This window comes from Chiroxiphia lanceolata, chromosome 15 (genome assembly GCF_009829145.1).
Source record: "Chiroxiphia lanceolata isolate bChiLan1 chromosome 15, bChiLan1.pri, whole genome shotgun sequence".
Taxonomy (NCBI): domain Eukaryota; kingdom Metazoa; phylum Chordata; class Aves; order Passeriformes; family Pipridae; genus Chiroxiphia; species Chiroxiphia lanceolata.
This window is the reverse complement of record NC_045651.1, coordinates 15120989-15142563: the sequence shown is the minus strand read 5'-3', so window position 1 is coordinate 15142563 and position 21575 is coordinate 15120989. Positions and strand designations below refer to the sequence as shown.

General features: G+C 47.0%; 1 protein-coding gene across 5 annotated transcripts in view; it reads right to left on the bottom strand.

Moving 5' to 3' along the window:
- Positions 1-21093, bottom strand: part of COL23A1 (collagen type XXIII alpha 1 chain) — a 176205-nt gene extending 155112 nt beyond the window's left edge. For all 5 annotated transcript variants that reach the window (XM_032702989.1, XM_032702992.1, XM_032702988.1 and 2 more), the window contains exons 1-2: positions 21010-21093; positions 17252-17320 (exon numbers count right to left, since the gene is read on the bottom strand). In XM_032702989.1, the coding sequence (XP_032558880.1) occupies positions 17252-17264 (13 nt within the window). In that variant the 5' untranslated portion in view covers positions 17265-17320; positions 21010-21093. The remainder of the gene's footprint in view (positions 1-17251; positions 17321-21009) is intronic.
- Positions 21094-21575: the final 482 nt, after the last annotated feature.

Sequence of the window (21575 nt, the reverse complement as noted above, 5' to 3'; positions counted from 1 at the left end):
GTCTTGAGCACCAATGGCTGGATCCCTGCCTCCCTCTGACCTTACAAAAATCACACAAATGTCAAAAGCTCTCTATTTCTTCAGCACCAAACACACCACTTCATGTCCAAGAAGTGCCTCCACTGCACCTCCTCCTCACCATTGATGCAACACTTATCCTGTTTTTTATAAAGCCTGGAGAGATTAATATTAGCTGATAAATTCTGAAACAATAGAGTTTACAAGTGCAAGAAACACTTTTCTTCCCCCCCTCTTTTAAGCTTAACCAGTTGAAACAGTTTGCTGGGATCTCTGCCAGGACCTGGTGGAAAATTTTCACATCTGGACTCTACAATTAAAATGTCAAAGCTGGAGATTATTTAGTGTATCAAGAGTAAATCTAAAGAAAAGCCACACATTTTTAAGAGCCATTCTTCACTGAATTATGCCAAGACTATCTCCTCATTCAGTGTGAGCCAATATTTCATATACTATTGCAACTATTACCAGGATCTAGCCAGTTTTTAAACTTTTTGTCACTTCATCCCCTCCCCACCCCAGATTTCTTCCTCTGCCCCACCAGCAGCAGTGCCTCGAGCATCCCTCAGCAGTGGCACCAAACCTGCTGCCAGCACACTCTGTTGGCTCTGCTGGATGAGAAATTGGGATTCAGGAGGTGAATACCTGCAAAAAACCTGGTCTGTGAGGGTCTGACATCAGATGGAGAAGTGCATCTGTGTCATTCACTATTTGATCTCTCTTGGATCACTAGGACCTGTGTTTCTTGAACTCTCAGTTTCAGATCAGAGCTATTGCCATGCAAAATAAACAAGTTCAGCTGTTCAGGGCAGCAGGTTCCCCCCTTCCTTTTGCAGATCTACACTGGAATCTGAAGACCTGAAGCAGGATGCTGACAGCAGACCAACAGCATCAGAATAATGCACTCAAAGAAAGTGAATAATCGAGTCTGTGATTGGAGGGGAAGGATTCTTTTGTGGGTGGTGCATTGGGTTTTTTCTAAATAAATCGATCTTAGGGACACCTCAGATCCCAGGTTCATGGTTTCCACACATTCTTCTATGCTGGCATGAGCTGTAGAGGAGGTGCAGTGCCAGGACACCAGCAGCAGCACTTGTCCTGCTCCTGTGATGTGACTGACCTGCAAGGCCAGAAAAACCCAGAACACAAGAGCAAGTTTGGTTCCTGAAGGGTCAGTCACTCATTTTGGCTGTCTTTGTGTGTAGCAGGGATAGGGGAGTGACGAACTCGAGCTTAAGCTTTCTTGAGTCAACACTTCTACATTTTCAAATAGAATTTTTATCCAGAAATTCTGGGAAAATAAAATATCTATTTCACACACACACCAGTTTCTATCAAAATGAAATCAATTTATTTCCTCCTGAAATATCCCTCCTGCAAAGTAGGATGTGCTGTGGACCAGTGCTGTCCTCACGCAGTACAGGGATGCAGCAGATGCTTTGTGGAGCCCTCCAGCCCCCCAGTGGGGGTGACCAGTGACAACCAGAACCACTGCAGTTTCTTAAAGAGGACTCACAGAGGCACTACATCCCAAGCTCTCCAGCACACATTGGCATGACCCAAATAAAACCAAAATATTTTTTAAAATACGCTCATTTCTCACTGATGGGACTGCTCAAACCAATCCTGCGTCTCATTTTCTTGGTACTTTGCCTCAGGCTGCCCAAATAATCACAAGTTTCACTCAGCCTGAGCGAGGGCCAGATTTGGACAGCAGCATCCTTACCAAGAACTGGAACTAATGGCTTTGCAATTTGATAATGTGAACCAGAGCAAGGAGGAAATTATTTTGGCAGAATGGAGCAGAACCGAAACCGAAAGGTCAATCTATTTAAGGACTGGTACCACAACATTAGAGAATCTACAGTTACACCACCTGCAGGAAATATTATCATCTTCTGGATGATCTGTTCAGAGCATTGGACAAATCAATGCACACACAAGCCTAATAAAAATCTCTACGTCCTAATAAAAACCTTTCAATCCTAATAAAGAAAAACACAATCTGTTAACAATAACCAGAATAACACCGAGCAATCAAAAAACTAGAACCAGGATTGACTGCACCCAAGGATTTGAAGTTCCACACTCCCATAAAGAGCTACCTTGGAATTACAACTGTCTTGTTGCATAAAGCAACAAGAGAGAGCAGGGATTCACTCAGCAGTGCAGGGTAAGACAAGGGCTCGGCACTGAAGGCTGTGGGAGGAGGATGGGCTTGATGACTAAATCAATGTCCTTAATTAACCTGCTGCAAAAATACATATTCCTGTCTAGTTTAATCATTATGGTCCCCCTCCTGCTCTTTCAAGGGGCAGCAGGTCCAGCAGAGCATTTAGCAAGAAAGGATGAGATGGGACAGAGGCAGGAGCCAAGAGGGGCAGGTTCCCTTTCATGCCCAGGTAGGTTGTCTGTGATGTTTGACTCACAGGCTTCATCAGTCATCTTTCCCCCAAAATCGTGTCTAACTCAATGTGAAAGACATTTATGATGGAGATTTATCTCCTTTTGTTTCTAATTATTCATATGCAAATCCATTTTGGGAAGGGGCAAGACCACAAAGGAAATGACATGTCAAGATACATAAACTGGTAAGGAAGACAAGCAAACCAAAGAGGGTTCCTCCAACCAAAAATATCCGCAAACAAATAATTTTGTTATTGCTATTCCCAATTTCAGATGAATAATTCACAGATGAGAGCTGAAGAGTTGCATGTGAACAGAAATTAAAGACTTAAATGATAACACATTAACGATGTTCATACTCCAGGCCAACCTATAACAAAAAAAAGCCAAACAAAAAAAAAAAAAAGCCAAACAAAAAAAAAAAAAAGCCAAACAAAAAAAAAAAAAAACAAAACAAAAAAAAAAAACCAAAAAAAAAAAAAAAAACCAAAAAAAAAAAAAAAAAATCAAAAAAAAAAAAAAAAAGCCAAAAAAAAAAAAAAAAAAGCCAACAAAAAAAAAAAAGCCAAACAAAAAAAAAAAGCCAAACAAAAAAAAAAAAGCCAAACAAAAAAAAAAAAAGCCAAACAAAAAAAAAAAAAAAAGCCAAACAAAAAAAAAAAGCCAAACAAAAAAAAAAGCCAAACAAAAAAAAAAGCCAAACAAAAAAAAAAGCCAAACAAAAAAAAAAGCCAAACAAAAAAAAAAAGCCAAACAAAAAAAAAAGCCAAACAAAAAAAAAGCCAAACAAAAAAAAAAGCCAAACAAAAAAAGCCACCAAAGTTTTGCTCCCTTAAAACTGCCAGGAAGGACCCTTTCCCTGCAACAGTCCCACAGAGGTGTTCAAAACACAGACCTCCCATTTTCCCCTCTCTGGAAATGACAGCCCCGATTAGGACTTGGCTGCACAAACCCGATGAAGCAAAACAAAAACATTTCACAGCCCACAGCATTCCTGGCTCCCTATCAAAATACTGGCAGTAGGGAGAGGGAAATCAAACCCTCTGGTCCTGGGCTGAGCCTCCGTGCCTTCATCTTCCAGCTTTTGCACTTCAGGCTATCAGATAAGTAGAAATTGCCTGTAACAGGCATTATTATTCAGCATCCCAGGTGCTATCAGGGGTGTCCTAATTTGAGTAGAAACAGCTTCAGTAAGTGGCTTTGATGAGAGGGGTCCCCCCTCTGCCTCCCAGCTGAGGGCTATATCCCAGCTGGCCCCAATCCTTCGGCTGTTGGTGACTCCTTGGCAAGGGCACAGCCCCAAGCAGAAGAGATTAGCGGCTCAAACCCGGGGCCCCATTTCACATTAAGCCAGGCTATTGCTAAATTCTACCAAGCACTGAGGTTTAAGAGCAGAATTTGGCACCAACCTCACAAAAGCTGGCACCCATCAGCAGCGACCTCAGTGTCCCCCAGCCCCACCAACAGCCCCCAGCTCGTGCTTCCTCAGCGTGGATGAGCAGCACAACAGCAACGAGCAGTCACTGCCCAGCACAGGCAAAGATGACCCTCCAAAGTGGGCCTTGGTTTGTGGGTTTCTCCCTCCCTCTCTTTTACATTCTGTGACACCCCCCAAGACATTCTTTCCTTCATCAATAAAGGTCAGTCTGCTTCCACGCTGCACCAGTACAGGAAACCCCCAAACAAAACAAATTAAACCACAGGGAACAAAAATACTAAAGACAATAGTGCAGTCACAAAACTGAGTTGAGTTGGAAAGACTGCTGCCACAGACAGAAGCCAATTAGAGTTATTACTAACCTTCCCCCCACTGCCTGTTGAACATTTTCATCTCTAGGAGTCACCCTTCTGGGATGGCATCCCAGTGTGCCATCTGCCATTCTCACACAATCCCATGCTGGTGTCTCACCAGAGCCAGTAACCAGGCTCAGCCCCTGCTCCCCACTAAGCCCTGAATTCCACTGAACACAATGAAAACCTGGGATGGAAGATTCAGGAGACAATCAGCTCAACAAGTTACTGACTTCTCAGCCACCTCTCCTCTTACAGACAGACCAACCAGCTGGGTTACAAAGGGTTACTCACAGGGAAAAGTGAAGCCACTTGTTCAGAAGGGTGGAGGAATACCCTGAAATAGCTGCACAGCCTGTGTGTAAAAGCAATACTTTATACAAGAAAAACAAAAAAAATAATAACCAGGAAGACTAAGACCCCTGAGAAGCATCCTGTGGTTTAACATCTTGAAGTTGGGCCACTTCATCCTTCTACTCAGGATTTCTCCTCAAGGTGCACATTTGTTAGACATTTCTCACATTACAGCACAGTCAAGCAGACACCAAATTCCAGAGGAGGTGGGCTAAAACAGCCTTCAAAATAACACACTTATGCCCCTGGTCAGATCAAAAGCTCCCCTGCAGCAGAGCACCACCTCCTGCAACAAAGAGGCACAGAATTCTGCCGCAGCCTTGCGCCTCCAAAACAAAAACCTAAAGGACTTCTCGAGAGCCATCCAGGCTGCCTCAACAGCCACCCACACACAGACCTTCACAAGCTGTCCTGCACACATGTGCATAAATATACACACCTCTGCTTGTCTACTTCATTCCAGTGCATCTTAATCCCTGCCCCATATTTCAAAAGGTAAGAGGAGTCAGATATTTTAAAGTCACCTGCACATAACTCTCATGCCCAGTGGAGGTTGACCAGCAGCCCCACCTCACACCAGAATAAACACACACTTCCAAATTGTCCCTTTGCTGCAGCTTCCCGAGAATTGAGAAAGAGTAAATGCCACAAGACTCACCTCAGCCACAGAACCACATCCCACCAGCCTGGGGCCCCCTCCGTGCTGCCAAGGCATCCCCCAAGAGCTCAGAGGACAAAGAGGAGAGCGCTCCCTGAGCCCAGGCTTTGTAGAAGGGGAGGAGCCCCCCCAGACACACCTGTGGTGAGGGAGGTGCGTCAGGAGCAGCAGCTGTGCCCAGTTACCAGCACAGGCAGGTGACAGTTCTGATTCTTCACAGGCTGTGTCTGCATCTTGCACCCCTTGGCAAGAACAGGGGGAGCAGTACTATTGCTTTTCCTGTCCCCCTCCCTGAGATATTCAGAGAAGGGAGAGAATTTCCAAAATTAGGTATTAAATCAATTTTAATGCAAAACAGTTCAGCAGACTGTTGAGTTCAAGCAACACATAATTACCAGCTTAAACCAAACCAGGATGGAGCCACCTAGTTTCACTCATTCCCCACAATGAAATTACCTGGGGATGAGCTGTTGGTGCAGAGCTGTCAGCCAGGGCCAGTCTGGAGCAAAGAGGACCTAAAACCTGCAATAAGCAAAGCCCAGAATAAAACCCAGTAAAAGAGAGTGGGCATTTAGTCACCAAGGAGAAGGAATGTGTTTATCACTCCCTAGTTTTCATTGCATTTTGCTTTGCCACTTAACAAGCACTAAAGTATATACACACATATATATATATGGGATTATATGTGGGAAGGGATATATATATATATATATATTTATGTATGTATGTGTTTCTATAAAAAAACTCCTTCTTAGGAGGAAGGCTTAAGAGGAAGGGGCTCTTCCCAGAAAGGGAGAGGGTTGGAAACGTCCACTGATCTGATAGGGTGAGAGGGATGGAGGAGGGATGCTCCAACTTCAGATTCCCTTGTTAATTCAAAAAAGTGAGGTTTGGTTGGTTTTTTTTTTTCTTGCTAAATTTCAAGTCCCTGCTTTAACAAGACACAGCCTCCCCTTCTCCGCTATTTCTCTGGTTTGTTTTGTTTGTGTGTGTGTGTAAAAGCAGCGAAGCCTGGCTTTCATCAAAGGCCTGAATGTGTCTTTGTGTCGCTATAACCGAAGGGAAGCAAACCAGGGGGGTGGTTGTGCTGCTGCTCCTCCACACAGTCCAGACCTCGTGTGTCTGATCGTCTCCAGCACGGCCGCCTGTCCCCAGCACCGGGGCACGACCGAGCCCAGGGATGCTGCGAGGCACTGGTGCACTCTGACCTCGTGTCTGTGTGAAGGAATGACTTAAGCACTGTGAACCTTTTCACTCTGAAAATGAAGCAGAGTTCCTTAAAGCCAGGCTCAGTTCACATTCAAGCAACCCTCGAGGAGCTCAAATACAGCACTTTTATCCTTAAAGACAATCGGTCTGCGTAAACTCCCAAGTGGAGTTGAACACCCCTTCTTGGACAATTTTACCGTATCTTTGGAATTCAAATAAGGCTTTTATATGGTCCTGATCTACAGAATGGATGGATTCAAAAATTAAAAGAAGAAAAAAGAAAATGCAGCAGAAAAGAAAAGCACGTGCTAGCTCTGGATGGGGCATCTCTGTCTTCCTACTGTGCTCCAGCGTGGGAGTGACATGTGCCCAGGATGAGGCCAGTAGCCAAAATGCCAGGATTTCTCTTAAGAAATAAGACATACATTCCCAGTTCCCTATCAGGGCCCATTTTTGCCACCAGTCATGCCCTCAAGCTCCTCTGGGATGGCGCGTTAGTCCCTTGACAGGGTTTCTGCGCAACATGGTTGAACATATTTAAATGTTTGCACAATAGGGCCCCAGAAGCATCATTATTTGGTAGTAGTTACTGCCAAAGCTTCCCAAAATATGAAGCAGATCGTATCAATACCAACTGTTCTCATCCTCCAGACAGATCTGCTGGGGGAGAAAAAAAAGAAAAAAAAAAAAAGAAAAAGAAAAATCTGTTCAACATCTCCTCCAAGATCCTCAATCTCTCTTAGCAGCAAAGCAGCCCAAACCTGCTCAATCCTCCTGCACCGAGTGGGCTGGAATAGCACGAACAGGGGCTGCTCAGAGACAGCACAAAACGGGGAGAAAACCCAGACAAACTCGAGCCAGAAAAAAACATTTCCAGATGTACTGCACTGACAGATCTCATCTCTACCAGTATTTTTTTTTTTTTTTAGAAGTCTGACCACAAGCACACAGATGGTCGGGAACATCATCGAACCTATTTAAATTTTCTTTGTAAATACTTCCATCTCCATCATGTCACACTTGCTGGGAAGCCACTCAAGAGCCTGGGGCATGAGGGGTAAAATTTTTATGTAGTGCAGAGTTTAATAGGTCCACCCAGGGGCCACTGGCCTCTTCGTGCTGCTTGTATGGCCAACATCCACGGATGTGCAATGAAGAGCAAGAAGCAAAGGGATAAACATGGGATTTCTTGCAATGCATGGGACACATCACATATGGGTTGGAGCCAAGTCCACCACTGGAGTTGTCTTGACATAAATGGTCCCAGTCAACTTGTACTGGAGGGGACTTACTGATGAAGAAAGTCCCGTGCCATTGGGGGTCAGTGGTTCCTGCCATGGGGTTGCTCTGGTGGGTTAAAAAGCAATTTGTGTCACACAACCATTCCCAGGCACAGACTGGCTTTTCTTGGCCTTCAAGTCTTGCCGTGATTGCAATCACTGTGAAAAAATAAACCATCCAGGGCATTCACCATTCAGCAGAAACCAAGTTCTGTTAATGCCTTCAATGCATAATTACATAAACAGACCCAATTTAAAAGTGTGCCAGAAACATGGACAACAGCTTCACATGCAACCAACACAGCCCTAAATCCCTACTCCACCCAAGACTCTGCATGGTGTACAAGATGAATGTGAGGTCTTTCACAAATACATCTCCAACTCAAATTTGGGGGAATAAAGTGGATTCCTGCCACGAAATCCAGGAGCCCCCTCTATCAGTCCCCTGGCCACACTCAATTCCTCCTGCACATGCAGTTTTTTCTCCTTCTTGCCCTACTAGGTCACAGTAAAAAAAGCAAACACCATGCTGGGTGGGCAGGGGGTCACTGGGGCCCTGCCATTCCCTGCATTTCCACAGCTTTCTGCCCTGCTCCCACAAAAGGCCATGAGCTCAATCCATCTGCCGCAGGGATGAAACCCAAGAAGCACATTGTACTGCACAGGCTGCCAAATCCGGGTGTGCAGGGGCATCTTGGCACCAGGGTCTCTTCTGCCACATGATAAAACAGAGACTGATGGTGACAAACAAAGAACAGGTGGAGGTTTAATTAGGTCATTAACCATGTGAGTGCAACCTGTAAGGCTACATTAACCCAAACTTGCACCCATCAGACTCTGCTCGGGGTGGAAGGCACAGCCTGCAGAGACCATCACCTCCCCCCAGGCTGGATGCTGGCTGGGATTACCATGGGGTCATAGCTGGGAAATGATGAGAATTATTGCCTCCTGGGTCTGGTTTAGAAAAGCAGAACAGAAATCCAGCCTTTTTACTGTCTTAGTTTATCATGGCAGGACAGGTGCAATTAAAAAAAAGATCAGCCACGGACCCTGTCTCCTCATGCTGCTTCTCCTTTCAGTGTGTCCCCACAAGGACCTGCCACTCAGGGTGGTGGTGTACCTTGTGCACAAGCACGGTGAGTTCATTCCATGGTTCCTGCACATCCAGCACCAATCCCAGCCAGGCACAGCTCCCATGTGCATCCCTGCCACCCCACCCAAAACCACGTGGTTTGGGTTGGAAGGGACCTTGAAGATTATCTTGTTCCAACCCCCCCACCATGGGCAGAGACACCTTTCACTAGACCTTCTGATGAACAGGTTGCTCAAAGCCCTGTCCAACCTGGCCTTGAAACCCTTGGGCAAAAGACCATCCTGCCTCCTTCCTCCCTGCCACTGCCTTAACTAAACAGCTCACTCCAGCCAACTTCCCAGGAAGTTCTGTTATACAAATGTTTAATGATCTAAACACTTTTTTCCCAAGCTCGTTGGAGGTGTGATCCACTCTCTTTGCCTTCACTGACTCCAAGCAGTGCCTTGAAGTTATTCACCATGTTTACAGGCTTCCCCCTTGAACTTCACTGCATCTTCCCAGAGAACCGTGACACATATTTTGAGAAAACAGACAAAAGTTTCCTGATCTCTCTCTGCTTTTATGTCTGAAATGACACCTGGAGTTTTAAGCACAATCCCAGCTGTCATGATCAATGCTTGGCTCGTGTTTTGGGTTGGTAGAGGAGGGGTAAGCGATCCACACTCCCGGCTGGTGTTTGGATTCACACCCTGGGCTTTCTAATCCAGGTAGGCCACATTTCTCAGTGAGCAACTGTTGCAACATAATTACTTGGTTAAAATCCTGTTAGGACTCTCAGCTACGGCCAACTATGGGTTTCACTCTCCAGTTCACCTTCCTCCCTCCCATGAAAATATGATGGTCAAAGTACGAGCAAAATTTGTGATGTGAAGGCACGTTGTTCAGGGGCTGGTGCTCAGAGGAATGCTGTCCTTAAGGAAACTCTATTTAACAAGTGCTGAAAGGCACTGTCTTGCCCAGAATCTGTAAAATAACTGAAAAAGCTATTGATAGATTTACTAATGTTTTAACCCCAGCTGGGAAATAAGTACCACACAGGCGCTCACTGCTCCAGCCTTTTTGGAGTGTCACGAGTGATGGAGTTATATTTGGATTCTTTAAAGGTCACTACACCTACTGCCCCTGCAACCCTACAGAGTAAAACACATGACCTTGTCTTAGAGCAATGAACAGGAGCAAACAAACAGCACCAGGGGAAGAGCAGTGTTTCTGGTCGTGGAATGGCATAACAGGAGATAACACCAGGTTTACATTGTCCAGGACTTCTCAAGTGGGAAGCCAAGGGCAGAGGCTGGTGGGGCAGATGGGGCTGTTTGTCCAGCCTTTGTCTTGGGCTGGCACTCCCTGAAGAGGTCAAAGGGAAGGTTTGTTAACAGTACCTGTTGGTGAATGACACAGCACAGGGAGAGCAGGGGATAACAAGTTATACAGCCCTTCTGCTACAGTCTGATTTTGGCTGCTGTTACCTACACGCTCCCAGCTGCATACACAGGTGATGGTGTTACTGTGCAGGGTGTATTTGTGCAATGCAAGTCATGAAATGTCAGCCTAGAGCTTCTTATGTCAGAGAAATAAGGCAGCTCTCGCTCCAGGAATACATCAATGGTAGCTAACTGCCTCAAAATAATTTCTATGCTAAAAACTGCTTCTATCCACACTGCATGAATGATAAGATCAATCTAAGCCAGCTGGGTTTGTGACACATTACACCCGGGTGGACAGGGAGATGACAGCACTACTAGCTCAGTAAGGAGGGAGATACAGGAGGTACCATGCCAGCACCATCTATTTTCAATAATGGCTCTGCAAAGCCAAGTCACTGCTCACATGGGTGACATTAATGCTTCATTTGAACAAGAAAGAGAGGAAACCAACTGGAGCTAATGGGGAAACTCCCAGGTGAGTCAGTCCATGAGCACTGAATCAACCCACTCCAGACCCTCTTCTTCTGGAAAGGCAGCACTGAAGGGGTTGGCAGCAAAAAATATCTGTGCCTGGATAAATGACTTCATATGTCGAGACAAAGATAAAGTTACACAAGAGCCTCTCACAGAGATATGGTCATCGGGTTTATTTTTGTAGTTTCATTACACTCAAAATAACTTTGGCAGACTTAGAAAAAATAAATTTTCAAAGCCTTCTCCTATTGATGTCACCAGTTTTAATTAATTTTTGCTGAAGTGGTCTAAAGGCAAATGCTGCTGGGATGGGCTGGTTCCTGGTGTACTGCTCTGGGCGTTCTGTGTCAAACGCTGGGCTGCACCAAACGCCACCAGGATAAATTCTGCCTCAGTCCCCCTGGAAGGCGGCTCCGGCCCATTTCCCTGCGACAGTGGTTTTGAGGCCAGACTGCCTTTGAGCTCGTGCTCCGACTGTGTCAGAGGCGCCGTCAGCTCTGGGAATAACGCTGGTTCCACGCTATTTCTGCCTCTGAAAGCCGTGGCCACAGCCAGCAGTTAAAGCCACCTCGGTAGGACGTTAAATGTCACTGCTGGCTGACACAGAAGCTGGTCTGTGGGGTATTGTCTGGAGGGTGTTGAGCAGAGGACGTGCCTTCCCTCAGATGCCAGCACGCTGGGCAGCTCGGTCTGAGAGCAGACCCCTCATTCCCAGGCTCAAACCTGCCCTTTGCTGCACACCTGGCTGTCACCTCCCGCTCCCACCACCACCACGAGCTGTCAGCAGGGTACAAAAGTGTAAGCAGAACCCCTCCAACAGTGCCATGATATATCTGGCTGCTGCCACCACGCCAGCAACCCCCTCTGGACACACAGCAGCCCACAGGACCACCAGAAAATCATTCCTCTACTTTCCAGGGGGACTTTGGGGCTCCTTCCCCGTTGCTGGCTGGCACCCTGCAGCACACAACACGTGGCTGGGAGGAGATGCCAAACCAAGCAAGACTCCCTCTCCTCCATTTATTCCATCTATTGCAACCACTCAATAAAACAACCCCTGACCTAAAGGCTTCCATCAACAGGTCTTGAAACCAGAGTTCCCCAGGATGAGATGGGGGCCTCTTTCCAGCTGCTTTCCAGCACCTTCCAGTAAGAGGATGCAGGTTATCTGTGTCCATCCAGGTAGCTCCCGAGAGAAGGAGCTGGTGGGTCCTGCACATGTGGCATGCAGACACAGCTCCAGATGTTCTTAGGGCCTTCCACAAATATCCAAAAGGGACTGGGCATGGTCGCCAGGAGGACTGATGGAAGGTAGCCAGCAGTCATTTCTATGCTCAAAGAACATTTTCCAAAAGCTGCTAAGGTCTGCAGATTGATTTTTGGAGGGGTAGGATTTGAAAACACGTGAAACAGAAAGTAGTGCCTGCATTTAAATGGCACCATTTGTCAAAAGCCCTTCTCAGTCAGTTGTCCTTCGTACTTAGATGCTTTAACACTTGGCTTCTGGCTCATTTTTAAAATCCTGGCACTGCTTTTTCTTAGCAGGAGAGAATTCTGATTGCATTTGGAAGTTTAGTACAAAAAAATCCTGTTTCGCTAATCTGTAATTCTGATGTTCCAGCCCCCTGCAGGCAAAGGCAGATCGAGGAAGCAACTCTGCCGAAGCAAAGTGATGGAGGGTACAGGAAACTGAGGCAAGGGGGAATTCAGGAGGCATTTTAATACTTGAAGATGGTGTAAAGTTCCTTGTCTGACTTTTAATCACTGAAATTACAGAAAAATACTGAACTTTAATGGCTTCAGTAAGCAGAAAAGTGTCTATAAGGAATACTTCAGAGATTTAAGCTGAGTAGGTGCAAAGCAACTCAGAAAAGCAGAGATCACTACTAATTTTAAAAAAGAAATATTTGCTTTTATTTGATATTTTTATTATCTATTGAACTATCCTGAAGGACTCATGACTCAGAAATGCAGCACTACAGGCCCAGATCCTGGAGATGCAATAACAGAGAGCTGCTATCACGCGAGAGTGTGATACAAAGAGCCGGCATTAGCAGAGCTCAGCGCATCCCATTTGGCCTCCTGGAAACATCTGCCGTTTGTCAGGACTACAAAGCCAGCAGAGCCCTCTCCCCCTGATCTCCAGCAATTAGCGGAATTCTGTTGTGCTAATTACCTGGGGAGACAACGTGGAGAAGGGCAGATAGCGAGTGACACTTGAAGGGCAACATTTACACCAGTAAAAATTAGGCAGATATTTCAAGTGACTGGAAACCACAAAAAGTACTGTGCCAGACTTCCAGAGCAAGCTGAGTATAAAGTTAGGGTAAACACTAAAATACTACTACTAATAATAATAATAAAATTACATAAATGATACAAGCAAGAGAGTCTCTGGAGCTGCTGAGTCTGCAGGGGTAGGGAGGGTTTTAAACGATCGTCTCCCCCCAAGTACACATGGTTTGAATTGCTGAGAAGTGGAGCAATCCGCCGTCCTGCCGGCTGGAGCACCACTGCGCTCGTCCTGCTGCCAAGCCATTATTGGGAAATATTTGTCACATATTAACTGGAACATCGGATTACTACACTCGACATTTAACACTGGTTTAGAATATACACATACGTTCAAAAGCGTACGACACCGTCCCAGCGTGAACTCGAGATGGAGGCAGGGATGTGTCCCATCCAGCAGCCAGGAAATTTGGAGTTCAGGCTCAGGAGGTGCTGTTAAATAAAAAGGCACGTGGAAACACAAGGCGTAGGTTGAAACACGCAGTGTGAGAGCAGCCAAGGGAGCTGGAGCTTTTCACACCCTCAGTCCACAACACAGCAAGGACCAGCTGCTGGGCAAGGAGTGCCCTGTGGACTGGGGTTGGTTTTTGTTCATTTTTACTGGATTGAAGAGGAAACATTTGCTCTCAGGGTCTAGCAGGGTGCGTCCAGCACCCTGAGCTCTTGTGGGACCTTCTCACAGAGCTTAGAGACTTTTGGCAAGAGGCATTTGACAAGAGCCTTTTGCTCCTCAGGTTTTAAAAACTGCGTTGAAACTATAAAGTGGAAAAAATAAAAAAGAATCCTTAAAAAAACTATACATGAAAAGGCATCCAATGCTCACACAACTGACAAACAAAGCGTTTACAAGCATGAAGTTTTAGTCTTGCCTTCAACCAAGTGCTTGTCAGCTGAAGGCTGTCCTGAATGCCATATACACAAGTGTTCCTGCACCTGCTGGGTTTCATCCTGCAGCAAAGGCTGTGTAAGGATCCCACCAGAGAAGGAGGATGAACATGAGGGGATGAGGGGCCTCTGCAAAGTATTACAGGCCTGGCTTAGGGAATGACAATAATACAGATACTGCACTGCTGTTTCCCAGTGAGACAATGTATGGGGACAGCCTGTCCTGGCCCTGCCCGGTGCCCACAGCATGGAACTGCTGCCACCCTGTCCCAAATAGCTCAGGAGACTGAAAGGCTGTATTTGTCCCCAGAGTGGGGTCACCAGCCCATCACAGCATTCCAGAGCCTGACCCACACTTGGTCCAGCTGCCCAGCCCCAAGGGATGCTCTTTCTCTCCCTCAGCCACAAAAATACCCAAATCACGGAGGAGCCAAAGTGACACAAAGCTGTTGTCATCATCTCTTCCTCCTTTTGGTTGAATGAATAAAGCAAACAAGTCACTCAAAGCAGCACACAGATGTTCAGAGCAACTACAGAGGCAGCTTTTTGCAGCGTGCCCAGCATTAGAGACAGATAGCACTATTTTAAGCTGTTAAATTTTTTTTTAATTATTATTTTAAAAAAAAATTTGTTATACTTTTCAAGGTCAGGTTGGGTAGGGCTCTGAGCAACCAGATCTAGTTGGAGGTGTCCCTGGCTACTGCAGGGAAGTTGGGCTAGATGACTTTAAAGGTCCCTTTTCCAATCCAAACCATTCTGTGATTCTATGACTTTTCCTTGATGACCGGGATGTCTCCGTGGCCCTGGTGAAAACAGCCGGGCCCCCTCTGCCGGCCACCACCTTCTACTGGCCACTGGCCCCCCTCCACAGCCCTGAAAAGCCCCATTTAGAAGTCAATAAGCTCTGCAGACAAACAGGTGACTTAAAGCACAAAATGGGTCAGTTTGTGTTGGGGTTTTCTTTTGGGAGGGGTGGGTATTTGTTTTGTTGGTGGTTTTACAAGCAGTGATTTAGGATGCTGTAGTCAAAATAATTGACCCTTATTTAACTTTTAGGTGGATCCTAATAATCGTGTCCCAAACTGCTTTGAAAGTGTAATAAGTCAATTCTATCAAAGCAGTGCCCCAAAAGCAACCTCCACCCCCTCAAATCCAAACGACCCCCCAAACTGACTGACTTCTAGGAAGAAACAGGTCTTGTTTAAAACAAGCCCAGCTGGCAGGGCCAGCTCTGAACATGTGGTTTGCTCCTGCCTCTGCCCACGGGTGGGTCTGTGGGGCTGCAAATCCCCCTTTTCCTAAAGGGGGAGAGGGAGGAACCGCCCCAGCATGAGTGCAGACAGAACCCTCATCAACAGCTCGCCAGTGGCTCTCCAGCTCTCTGTTAATCCAGTGGTAAGAAGGAATTCTTAAGCTTAGCAGGGTTTCTGGCAGAGGAAAGCCCCCTTCAGCCCACATGTTCAGGACACCCATCAGCTTCCAGCTGCCCCCAGGAAGCAGGAGTGGGGCTGGCACCACCTCCCCATCCCCTCCACAGGGGAATTTTCTTTCCCCCAGGGCTGTTTTTTTTCAGTGCACAGAGGCAAATTGAAGCTCAGCTGTTAAGTTTGCATCCTGGGGTAGCCCAGCAGCGAATGCCAGTGAGGGTCTCAAGCTCTCGGGAGTTTTCCAGACCAAGCTCTTTAGGTACAAACCAGGAGACAACTCACCCTTCTTCAGGAGAAAGAGGGAAAAAAATTAAACACATGTAAAGATTTCTTTGATTTGTTCAAAAATAGCTGAAAGGCTATTTCAGGGTAGTCCAACAGCCCATCCTCGTGTAGCACAGCGCTCGGCTCCCTGCAGGATGGGGCATTTCCTACCCACCAGGAAATCACTTCTCCTTCCCTGGGCTCACAAATTACTTTGACGTTCGTTACTAATGAGTGTAACGAGTATTACAGCAGCACGTGGGAAAACCTTCCCCCTTCCTCTCTTCCCCCCATCTCCCAACACAGAGACCAGCAAACCCAGTGACCCAGAACAGAACTGGGACTTTCCTGGACAAAAGGAGCCTCTTCAATCCCCAATTGCTTTCCACAGAGCAAAGGAAAAGCCTCTTGACCACTTAGGCACATCAGTAGTGCCCTGATTGCCCAGACCGGGAAAGACGCATCCCCAGAGCCCTGTGAGGTGGATGGATTTGTTGTGTATCAAAAGGGAGGAAACTGTTTTGAGTTTGTTTGAGAGCTGAAAATAAACAGGATTGTGTCTCAGCTGATGGGGCTTGTTACCAGGCAGTGAGGCACACGGGGAACCCACAGGAGCCTTCCACTGGAAAAGCAGCAAGTATAAGAGCATCATTAGTGAAACGTTTCTGAGGTTATTAACATAATCTCATAGGGGGGAAAAAGTCCATTTCTGAGATATTAAACATAATCTTTTGGTAGAAAAAGTTCTTTTTTCTTTTCCTCCTGTGAGTATGGACTAACGCTGTATGTTCTGGCAGGAGTCATACCAGGAGGGTAGGAAAAATTGAGCCTGTTCATTTGCCTATCCTGCATCTCCAGGTAGCATTTATGGTTTGTTTGTTTTCTTTAAAACTACAGTGGAACTATCTGCTGCTTGCAAGTCCTTGTAACACGCCTGTGCTTCTCCCCCATCAAAGCACTGCACATCTTTCACCCATCTTTTGCTACTTCTGTGAAAGAAAAAAAGAAAAGGCTTGAAGTGCCTCAGCTCAAAGTCATTTGCCCTTCAGTGTGACAGCAGAGCACTTCACAGAGCATTTCTATAAATGAGGTTCCTTTACAAACTAATCTGAAACCGGTTTTTGTCTCCAGGAGCATGCACTTCCACAGAAGAAGAAGTTTTTCTGCAGAACAGGAAGTTTTGACGGTTTTAGAAGTTCATTAACTCTGTGAGGAAATTTAAACAATCGGTTGACAGCTTTCCTACAGCAAAAGAAAGTCGCTGCCCTCTGAAAAGGCAGAGAGGCTGCAGCTTTTAATTATAACACTTCCATTAAGCCCCAGTGATTGTGTTACTACTTCTAAATTGTTTTGGCCCAACACCCAGGACCCACACCCAGTCAAGCTCTTCTCTCTTTTATTCTTATAGCCAAACGTCGCTTTTGTCCAAACCTCAAGCTCCTTTATCTGTAAACAGGCCAAAGCAAGGCACTGAGAGAAGCTAACGGTCTCAAGCACAACAGAGTGCTTCAGCTTGAGAAAAAATACTTCTTAACACATTTCCTTGATAAAAGGAACATATAAAACACGAGAGGTGGAGCTCAGTGGCCTCAGAGCCTCTTCAGTGGCCTCAGAGCCTGGCTCCCAGCAGCTCCCAGGCAGTCTGGCGTGGGCTGTGCTGGAATGTTTGCACCTACCTGGGGGGCACATGCAGTCTGAGGAGCCTCTCTCGCCGTCCTCAGCTTTGCTAGTCCTTCACCCAGTTTCTGTTTGGAGGAGGAATAAGAACAGTCATTTAGAGAGTACATTATGTCTAAATGCAGGCTGTGCACACGTGCCAACAGCCAAGCCATCCAGCACACTCCCTTCCAGGGAAGCGTAATGGTTTCATCCTGTTGCGTTCAGCCTCTTTGGATAATAACCCATGCTTTAGTAGCAACATAAATATTAAAGATTTCTTAGCAAGTGGCCAGTCTACAGCTCTCATATGGAGCAGGCAGAGACTCCTTCTGCACATCCAAAGTCCCTTTAGCCAAGCTCCATTGGTAGGATTCATCCTGAGCTCCTGTTACAAGTCCTGTGTTCAGTGTGCCGTGATCTGGCTGATACTGTACTTACAATTCATGCTCTGTGGAGTATTAGAGGTTTCTTTGGAGAGGGATGAGGAGGACAGTCAAGACTGGAGTGCTAACCCACAGCCAGGTCTACTAAAAGCACAGTGTTTCCATCTCCAAGGTGAAAAACTCATCGATGGGACACATAGAACTCATAAAACTTCACAAAACTAAGCAGTGTCTACGTGGCATATTGCAGGCAGATGTGAGAGCACACTGCCTGCTCCCTAAGCCAACCACACTGTTCGTGCCTGTTTCTAGGACACTGCCAAGCCCGAGTTAATGAGCCCTGTTGACAGGTATGTTACATTAACACCAGCCTAGCACTTCATGGCTGGGGCAGCCCAGCGGGGTGGGAACAGCTCATCTTCACCCACAGTCCTCACTTCTCTCAGTCCTCCAGGAATGCCCTGTCTTACCTAAAGTACTTGCCAAGAGACAAACCAACAATCTGATACTGAGTCCCTACATTTCAAAGAAAGACTATTCAAGTACCTATTGATTTCAGGGTGTTAAGACTTCAGTTTTATACAGCCAATGACCCAGTCTCTGTTCAAATATTTGAACACTGTGGACCATTCAGGAATTAGGCTACCTGTGAATTAGGTTATTTTCCTTTTTTTCTGAGGATTAAATAGTTTATCTGTTGCTGAAATCCTATGCATTCCTCTCTAGCTGCTAGGATGTGATGCTAAGAGATCCTGAAAGTATCGTTATGGTTTCATAGCACCTCACAAAGCAGTTGTCCTAAGGACAGTACAAATGCCAGAACAATCCAGTTGCCTTCTGCAAAACACACGCCTTCCTTGAGAAAATGTGGCAAAAAATTAGCTAAATGACTTTTCTGACCTGCAGTCTAAATGTCACAGAGTTGCTCAAATTTTATCTGTTTACTTTTAAAGTAATTTGGATGATGAAGATGCTTGAGGAAATGAAAGTAAGCTCTTCCATCCTTTTAGTTCCGCAGGCATCACTGGGAACAGCAGAGGAGATCTGAATCCTGGAGCCAGTCCTCTGTTCTCCCATTGAATTGCTCTTGTCATGCAACTGATTAATCTGGACACTTTGGACAATAAATCCTTTGTGAACAAAACGGTCCAGCTTTGTTTACAACAACTGGATGCTTCTATAATCCTCCCGTTAATATTTTCCCTCCAGTGTGAAAACTACACGCTTCAAGTTGGGGCTTTTGACACAGAGCAAGTGGAGATGCTGCCACGTCTGGCCCACGCTGTTGGCAGTGTTTCAGAGGGCATCAAAGCAGGAGCCTGCAGCATGTCCCCTTGATGGGGCAGCCAAGGGAAGGGCAAGGTCCTGCCACAGTCAAATGAGCAGTTTCTCCAAAGTTAGAGGATGCCTGTCACAGAGCCAGAATTAATCCTAGTTGTCCAAATGGTTTCATTACCTTAACTACACACTCAACCTTCCTTTACTGTTTCCTATCCTCTTTTACTTGCCAGACATTTAAACAACACTAACAGGAACCGAGCCAGTGTGTGATGTTGTGTTTGCTGCCCTTACACACAGCTCTGCCATAAATTATGCCAGCAAATCGCTCGATTGGTATATGGAGTAATGCTTTTTGGGTCGTGGCAGAACAAAGGATGCTGGGTCATGCACAGAGAGAGTATGGAGCTTTGGTTTCACTTCTGAAATACTGTGGTAAACTTCAAAGGAGGACCAACACAGAATTTAACAAAAAAACTGACCCCAGGCATCAGTTGATGTTCATGATGATGGAAATATTCTCTCGCTCTCCAGAAACTCTCAAGCACAGAAAGGGCAGGAGTTGCCTGAAAAGCGAGCCATCTTATGTAACAGAGTTTGGTCAAGAAACAGACCCTTTCTGAAACTTTACCATAAATTAATAGGTTCATTTGAAACGACCATTAATAGATAACCACAATCACTACCATGAATTCTTTGAATTTGATACTTGATTCAAAATTTGGTCTAGTATTGACAAAAGTTTGGCCATGCTAAATATTTCAACAAGCTCACTCTTGCATTAGAAACACAATTATGTGGTTTTGCTTTATTTTCCCCTGTACAAACTCCATCTGAGCATTCCCAGTACAAAACAAGCTTTCCACACTTAACTAAATCTCAGCAAGAGGTTGCACATGATCTTACGCAGTGCCACAGAAACCATTCCCATTGCTAAGCACATTTGTTGGAATAATTGGAACAGAACCACTGCCACGACCAGCAGGCTAATTCCTGCCTGGAGAAAAGACGTTAACTCGAGTCTGTGATTGCGCCTCACAGGCACCCCTCTGGTCTGGTATTCAGGGGTTTCACAAAAATATTTTTAACATTTCACTTTTATCAAGGCATATCAATGCACTCCGACAGCAACAAAACAGCATGAGGAATTGTCTCCCCATGCCCCCAGCACTGCCTCCGTCCCAGAGCTGGTCACAGGGCATCACATACATTTTTGCACGACTGAGGCTTCATGGCTCTCACAGTTTTAATGCAGCACCGTGTTTTGCACCCCATCATGAAATCCCAGTGTAAAACCTTCCCCAGATGTCAGAATCGATCACTTGGGGTGTCCTTGGGCAGCCCCGTAAGCCGTGTTGAATCTTGCTGAACTTTAGGAACTACTGTTTAACCAAATCCAGCATATCAACTGTGGGATCTTCAAGCATTTCCTATGAGTGATGGAGCCCTCCCTGTCCCCCCGTGCCTGCAAAAAGCCCAAACCTAAACACCAGAGTCAGGAAAAAGATGATCCTGGAATCAAGTAAAACTTCTTCTAGAGATTTGGTTTAGTTACAGAGAGGGCATCAGTGTGCATAATAGTTCTCCAAGTAGGGGAAATCTTTCAGCACAGAAATATTTATTGAATAATTTCAGAAAACTCTGGGACTGAAAGTTAAGTAACTAGTGGCGGGTCTCCTCCGCCCGCCGTAAATCAGTTCTGCACTGCCAGACCACAATACGCTGGGAGAGACAGTCCAGATAACAGGGATCATGTTTCATAAATTTCTAACAAGGAAATTATGGTCCATTACATCCCAAGATAAATAGTATTTAAGTACTCGGGTTACCTGTGCCAGTGAATAGAATGAGGGGGGAAAGTCGCATGTCCTCAAACCCTGAACTGCCCGCCCTTCACCTGGGGCATTTTGCCTTGTAAACCAGACGGGCACTGCCACGGCTGATTCACGGAAATGGCAGCAAGAAGGGGAAAGTTTGGCAAAAGGGAGGAAGTTTTCCCAAAAGGGAGGAGAAGCCGGTGACACCCGGAGCGAGCCCCGCGCTCCCCGCGCCGGAGCGGAGCCGGGAGCGCCTTCCCGGTTCTGCGGGCGCTGCCCGCCCTGCCCGCCACTCACCTCGCGGAAAAGCTGCTCCACGCGGGGCTGCAGCGCATCCAGCAGCGGCCCGTGGGCGGCGGCGCCCCGCTCCTCCAGCGCGGCCAGCCGGCCCTGCAGCTCGGCCGTCTTGGCGCCCAGCAGCAGGCACACGGCCACGGCGGTGAGCGAGAGCAGCAGGCACAGCGCGGAGGTGGCGGTGCCCGCCGCTGCCGCGGCCCCGCTGCCGCTGCCCGCGCTCATCGCGCCGCGCTCCGCGCCGCTGCGCGGGGTCCCGCTCGGCTGCCGCCCGCCCCCCCGCCGCCCGCGCATCCAGCCGCCGCCCCGTGCGCCGCGGGCGTGGGGCCGGAGCTGCGGAGCGGCCGCTCTCCTGCGCTCGCCCCGCCGGCCCGGGTCTTAAACGGAGGAAGCGGGGGTTACGGCTCCCCCCCCGCCGCCTCCCCCCGCGCGGGGAAGGGGGGATGCTCCGAGCGCGGCCCGCCGCCCCCCATGGGGGATTACGCGGAGCAGATCCCACCCCCGCTGCCCGGGCCCCCCCGCGGGGGACCGCTCCCCCTCCCCGCACACCCCATCCCCGCCAGCCCGCG